Genomic DNA, 7,346 nt, shown 5'->3' on the forward strand with positions numbered 1-7,346 from the left:
GATATACTGCGTCCGGTGCTCCCGATGTGGCCTTTTATATATTGGCGAGACCCGACGCAGACTGGGAGACCGCTTTGCTGAACACCTACGCTCTGTCTGCCAGAGAAAGCAGGATCTCCCAGTGGCCACACATTTTAATTCCACATCCCATTCCCATTCTGACATGTCTATCCACGGCCTCCTCTACTGTAAAGATGAAGCCACACACAGGTTGGAGGAACAACACCTTGTATTCCGTCTGGGTAGCCTCCAACCTGATGGCATGAACATCGACTTCTCTAACTTCCGCTAATGCCCCACCTCCCCCTCGTACCCCATCTGTTACTTATTTTTATACACACATTCTTTCTCTCTCCTTTCTCTCCCTCTGTCCCTCTAACTATACCCCTTGCCCATCCTCTGGGTTTTCCCCCCCTCCCCCTTTTCCTTCTCCCTGGGCCTCCCGTCCCATGATCCTCTCATATCCCTTTTGCCAATCACCTGTCCAGCTCCCGGCTCCATCCCTCCCCCTCCTGTCTTCTCCTATCATTTTGGATCTCCCCCTCCCCCTCCCACTTTCAAATCTCTTACCAGCTCTTCCTTCAGTTAGTCCTGACGAAGGGTCTCGGCCCGAAACGTCGACCGTACCTCTTCCTAGAGATGCTGCCTGGCCTGCTGCGTTCACCAGCAACTTTGATGTGTGTTGTCATGCAGACAATCCTCCATGTAAATAACTCAGCTGAGAACTGAAAAAAATCACTCAGCAAGGTAACCAAGGTGAGAAATAGAACTCACAGTGTAATAGATGTCTACTGCTGTCTTTATTTTCTTCTTCATAAGATGCAATTGAGACAACAGCCAAAGTATCTATATCAATACTGATAAGTGAGAAATGTTTCTGAGAAGTGGCTAAGATGGCATAACTCCATCTGCTCGTGTTCAATCAACTGCTTCAAGTACTGTCTGTGTGGAGTTTGCACATTCTATCATGACAGCGCAGGTTTGCTCCAGGTGCTCTAGGCTTCCCCAACATCCCAAAGACCTGTGTGTTGGTAGATTATCTGGCCATTATAAATTGTCTCTCATGTAGGTTGATGGTAGAATCTGCGGATAATTGCTGGGAATGTAAGGCGAATATAAAATGATACCAGTGTAAATGAGTGCTTGAGGATTGGCATGAATTTGGTGGGCCAGAGGTCTATATGACTCCATGGTTTATCCACCTACCTTTACTCTCTGACACTCAATGGCCCATTGGCTCACAAAACAAATTAATACTCCTACACTTTCCTGTCAGAGGAAATCTTTGCTTAATGCTATTTTATCCTAGAACTAGAGTCAACCAGGTTCACCCTGAAGAGGAGGCTGGTGAGAGTGAGGCAGAGTAAAGTTCAAAGTTCAAAGTAAATTTATTATCAGAGTAGTATATGTCACCATATACTACTGTGAGATTCAATTTCTTGCAGGCAATCACAAAAAAAAATGACTGCAAGTAAGTGAATCTCAGAGTAGAGTTAAACAGCGGTAGTCCATCCTTGAACCATCTTGAAGCTTTGACCTCTGGCTAATGGCCACAAAATAGTTCCCTTATGCTATTTTCCCAGACTCAGTTCCAGCACCAACCCTGACTTTGTTACAATCATTTTTCACAAAACACGGTCAGCTTTCCCTTGCTAATTTTGGACCACCGCAGTTAAAGGTATAATGCCATTGATCTAATGGTTCACATATTGTCAAGCTGTTTGCTGTGCACGTGATAACTAACTAGTCTGCAAGAAAATGTTATATCTATTTTCAATAATTCAACATTAAAAATTATTCTGTAAATATCAATTCAATGTAGATTATAGATCTGCTTATACAAATAGCATTTTAACTCCATTTATTTTATTAATAGACAAGGAAAATAGACTAGTTGACAGATTTCTTAATATTTCTTGGAGAGATTTATACTAGAGTTTATGCCCACACGTCATTGACTTCAGTCAGTTTATTACTAAACCGACTGAAGCGGAGTCTTGCTCAATTCCTTGTTTTCTGCACTAAGTCAGTGGCCATGGTCTTATTTTCTTCTTTCCATCCAGGTTAAAGGAACCTTTAGAACCGTACAAACTTGTCATAGAGGTCAGATAAACCCAGAGCCTCAAATTCTTGGTGTAACTCACACCCCGATGTAAATTCTTTCACAGAAAAGCTTGTAAGCCTAAAATGGAAATAGATTATTTTTAAATCAATAACTTTCACGCAATATTCAGATTGAACCTATTAATCTGTTCTGACACTCCAGAATGCGATGTCCATTGATGGGTTTTACCTAACGTGCTCTGCTTGAAGTTTTTCTTCATAAAGAACACTGATCATCTTTTCTTTGCATCTTTTTCCACTGGAATCCACATCCACCTTGGTGGTTTTCTGAAGAACAAGATACTCCTTCCATTTTAAAAACAAAATAAAAACATAAGTTAAGTTACAAAGCAGAAGGCAGAGATAGCATTTCAGCTATGTAATTTTAAAAACAGCTGATAGTGAATTTTCTCAACTCTTGGCCTTTGCTAGATCATTTTTAACAGTAAGGCTATTTCAAAGGAATTTAATGTAACAGAGCACCACATTGATCTGCAGAGTATACACTCATCTCCAACAGATGTATTAGCATCAAATTCAGAATGGCAGGCAGAAATAAACTGCAATGTTCCAAATAATTCAACAACTTTATCATGTGCTGACATCAAGCTTGGTACTGATTGTGCTGATCTTGGCTGGGTTGGTACAAGGGCAACAAGTAATTCCGACACCTTCAGATTTGCCGAAAGGATTTGTTATCATGTGCAACTTCTTGAAGTCCCGGTGTCAGGGAAATACAGAACCCAGACTTATCTCAACACGAGTTTTACAGAGAATCCAGTAGCAAGGAAACACCACCCTCTGGGCCTCACCTGCTTTCACCTGCCATGTGCCAACTGGTACTCCTTCCCCTCCCCCCCACCTTCTTATTCTGGCATTTGCAGAATCTTTTGTGTTTGCCCTTTGGGACTGCCTGATTGTGAATATTGGCAAGTAAAGGAATGTAGCATGACTGAAACGAAGGTGTATATCACATCACATCACTGAGAATGAAACAATAATACCTTGATATCTTTTCTCTCCCCTTGCAGAAGAATTAGTATGAGTTTGCCCATGAACATCAGCCTTCCTGTGAGTCTTAGGTCAGAAGTCCATTTTTCTATGCTCCTAATGTACTTTGCTTTGGCTCTCATGTGATCTAAATGCAAAAGAGCCATCCACGTGCCGTCGCCTGCATTACCCTGGTTCCGCTGGTTGTCACCTTCATCAGCCTTGCCTGCTGTTGGTTGGCCCAGGCTGTTCTCAAAGTTCTGTTGTAGCCACATCATTAGCTCATAAACCATGGGCTGGGAAAGAAGAGTCATTGCATACTGCTGCAAGTCCCATTTCAAATCAGAGCACTGTTCACGGCTGAGTTGATCTGAGCTGATGGAGACATCTGGCAGGCAGTTCGGGTAGCCAGGGGGCAACTGAAAGGTAACCTTCAACTGGATTTTCCTTGCCTGGCGTTCATAGGTCTCACCGATTTGGAAAGTAATCCCTTCAGATTCTGCAATACATTGGACAAATTACAAAGTTAGCACTGATTTCATAAAGTTAGCATTCTTTTGTGAAATTTTCCCACAAAGATATGAATGTTTCTCAAAATAAAAAAAGGCCAGGACTTCACAGACATAAACAATCATTACAGTTGTCAGAAATATGACTTCTAATATAACTGAGTGCAGTACTCCCATCAATACCAGGTCACGTATGCATCTTCCCTCTCACATACACTACAGAAGACCATAAAGACGGAAACAAATACAACTTTTTAATAAACACAAGAGATCCCGCAGATGCTGGAAATTTAGAGCAAGACATGCAAAATGCTGGAGGAACTATTTTTCCATTCCTCGTTCTGACCGTTCCTTACCCCTTTTTTCCTCACTTGTCCATCACCTCCCACTAGTACCCCTCCCCCTTGCTTTTCTCCCATGGTGTTATCCGCTCCAGTCCGATTCCTTTTTTTCCCCCTGTCGTTTACCTCCTCCGCCTATCATTCCCAAGCTTCTCAGTTCACCCACCTCCCTCCCCACTCACTTGGCTTCAGCTGTCACTTGCCAGCACTTACAACCTTCCCCTTCCCTGCTTTATTATTCTGGCTTCTTACCCCATGCTTTCCGTCTTGACGAAGGGTCGCTGCCTGAAACGTCGACTGTTTATTCCTCTCCATAGATGCTGCCTGACCTGCTGAATTCCTCCAGCATTTTGTGTGGGTTATTCCGGATTTCCAGCATCTGCAGAATCTAAGCACAAGAAAGTCTGCAGATGCAGGAAATCCAAAGCAAAACACAAAAAAATGCTGGAGAAACTCAGCAGGTCAGGCAGCATCTATGGAAATTAATAAACAGTCGACGTTTCTTTGGGACTGAAAAGGAAGGTGGTGGGAGGGGAAGGAGGCTGTTTAGAAGGTGATAAGGGAGAGTACGTGGTCAAAGAGTCGAAGGGCAGCAGAGATCATAGAGGAAGAGCAGTTGAGAGAGGGTTTCACCTAACTCCCATTGAAGAGAAGACTTAAGATCTGCAGAATCACTTGTGTTTATGAACAGTCTTCCTAGTGTCTTAGCTAACACTCAGCACTTGGCCAACATCTTCAGAAGCAATTAATTTCTAATATTTGGAGGAGTCAGTTTTGCTTCAGATCTGAAATGCACTGTATTGCATTCTGTCATTAAAGGATCGGCCCAGCTGGATTTTGTTCTCAAGCCTAATGAATGTGACCACCCACCTCCCGCTCAAGAGATAAAAAAAATAAGGGTGACATTTATTGGATTTAAATTTCTAAATGTGGCAGCTTGGTCTGAGGACTTTGCAATTCCACCTACGACCTAATGCATCTCCTGTCATAGAGCACGACACCACAGATGCAGGCAGTTCAGCTCGTCTAGTCCGTGCCAAACTCCTATTCTGCCTTGTCCCATCAAATCGCACCTGGACCATAGGCCTTCACCGCCCCACCCCATCCATGTACATATCCAAACTTCTCTTACATGCTGCTGCCTTAGGTGTCGCTCAACTTCCTTGCTAAATGCTATCCACCTGGTAATGTCCTGGCCTATAGCACTGGTGTAGCAGCAGGACAAGACTACTAACAGAGAGGAATATGAACAAACCCCATGACAGCAGCTACAGGATTTAAATTCAAGTAAATATCTAAATCAGATAATTAGCAGTTCATTTTAATTAGTAACTCACACAAAATGCTGGAGGAACTCAGGCAGCATCTGTGGAGAGGAATAAAAAAAATGATGTTTCAGGCAGGTGCCTCTCAGCTTGAAATGTGGGCTCTTTATCCCCTCCATAGATGCTGCCTGACCTGACCCCAGTATTTTGTGTGTGTTTCTCTGGATTTCCAGTATCTGCAGAATCTCTTGTATCTGTTCTACTAATGTCCTACAGGGAAGGAAATCTTTAACCCACCTAAATTGAGACTACATTACACCTCCAGACCACTTCACTACCTTCATGAAATGTATGTACCAGTAAGGAATAAACAGTGAACATCAGTGTGCTTGCGGACTTCATGGTTGATAAAATTAATTCCTAAAATAAATATCAACAATGCACATTCCTCATCTGTGTTGCAGCCCAGAATTTGAAAGCTACAGATCTTGGAGTGAACCCTCCTTGAGCCTCAAACCCCACACAAAGAAGAACCCGAACTCTACTCTCTCTCTGCACACTAGCTCCCAGTGCAAATGGGACTAGTTCAGATCCGCATCTTGATCAGCATGGACCGGTCGAGCTGAAGAAAGGGGCACGGTAACGTAGTGGTTAGTATAAATAGCGCTTTATGGCAGCCAGCTGTTACGATCAGGTTCAAATCCCGCCGCTGACTGGAAAGGATTTTTACGCTTTCCCCGTGACCGTGTAGGATTCCTCCCACATTCTGAAGTCGTACAGTTAGGGTTGGTTAGTTAGTTGAGGGTATGCTATGTGGGCGCTGGAAAGCATAGTGACAGTTCCAGACTGTCCAGTACAATCCCCGCGGATTATCTTTCTGAGTCTGTGTGGCTCCATCCCTCAAGGTGACGATTGCTCCTTGCGGTCGGAGACGTCCAACCCTCCCCTTGGACTCAAACTCAAGTTTGCAACCGGGAGGAGGATTACCCCAGGTCCTTACCCTTGTTGGTCGGGGCCCGGCGCCCTCCCGCACTAACCCCCACCCAGCTGGGCTTTAACATCGCTGGAAGTGACAAGCCCTAGCAGCAGTATTCAATACAAGGATCCAGTGGCCCGCCTGGGCCCTTCAGCCTCAGCTCCTGGGTGAGGTGGCACCCCCTTGGGTTTTGGCTCCAAGCAGCGGCGCCGGGCGGGTACCGGGGAAGGGGGTGGTAGGAGCCTGCAGCCCCCTCACCTGAATGGGAGAGGAGTTGGAAGTCACTGCCGTAAATGACCTGGAGGGCGGCCGTCTCTTCCTGAGCGGCCATAGCGGGACGGGGCGGGGACCGGGCCGCGGGCCGGGGCCGGAGCGCTCTTCCGCTGCTCGGCGCCTGCAAGGCTCGGGGAGCGCTGCCTGGAACGGCTGCAGTGCCGACTGTCGGTGAGAGAGGGAGACAGGGTGAACTGTTCCAACAGCACTGAAAAGATTTTGACGCTGAACAGACTTTGCAAACAAGAATATTTGTAGGTATTAAATCTACAAGGAGTACCGTTCTAGGACAGCAGCATGCATCAAGTATCCCCACCATCTCGCTGCTGCCGTCAGGAAGAAGGTACACGAGCCTCACGACCCATACCGCCAGCCTCGGGAACAGATATGCCCCCTCAACCATCAGGCTCTTGAACCGGGAGGATAACTTCATCCAACTGTATTCACCTCAGTACTGAACTGCTCCCACAATCTATGGACTCAATTTCAAGGACCTTTTATCTCACGTTCTCGATATTCATTGCTTATTTATTATTATTCTTTTTGTTTGCAGTTTGTTGCCTTTTGCACATAGATTGTCTGTCTTGTGTCTGATTTTTCTTTGGTTCTACTGTGTTTCTTTGTAGTATTTACTACTAAAATCTGTAAGAAAATGAATCTCGGGGTAGTAAATGGTGACATATATGTACTTTGATAATAAATTTACTCTGAATTTTTAAAAAGGGATTTGGTATGACCTATTCCTCCTCTTGCAGCAACCAACATTGTTTATACAAAGGCTTGAGTTCACCAAAATCAGTGCCAGGTGCTTTACAACGGTATGAACCCATTGAATGTCATATTAGAGGAGATGCCCAGAAAGTTTCTTCAGATTAGCTTGGCCAAAAGA

General features: G+C 44.7%; 1 protein-coding gene across 2 annotated transcripts; it reads right to left on the reverse strand.

The window, feature by feature from the left end:
* Positions 1–650: 650 nt before the first annotated feature.
* Positions 651–6,631, reverse strand: rwdd3 (RWD domain containing 3). 2 transcript variants are annotated; one of them, XM_063065037.1, is made up of 4 exons: positions 6,443–6,631; positions 3,108–3,592; positions 2,294–2,409; positions 651–2,182 (listed from the first exon to the last, which is right to left on the reverse strand). In XM_063065037.1, the coding sequence occupies exons 1-4, from the start codon at positions 6,513–6,515 to the stop codon at positions 2,077–2,079; spliced, it is 780 nt and encodes a 259-aa protein (XP_062921107.1). In that variant the 5' UTR covers positions 6,516–6,631; the 3' UTR covers positions 651–2,076. The 2 variants fall into 2 exon arrangements, with proteins under 2 accessions (XP_062921107.1, XP_062921108.1); XM_063065038.1 differs by lacking the exon at positions 6,443–6,631 and adding an exon at positions 6,209–6,416.
* Positions 6,632–7,346: the final 715 nt, after the last annotated feature.

Source organism: Mobula hypostoma, chromosome 12 (assembly GCF_963921235.1).
Source record: "Mobula hypostoma chromosome 12, sMobHyp1.1, whole genome shotgun sequence".
NCBI classification, from domain to species: domain Eukaryota; kingdom Metazoa; phylum Chordata; class Chondrichthyes; order Myliobatiformes; family Myliobatidae; genus Mobula; species Mobula hypostoma.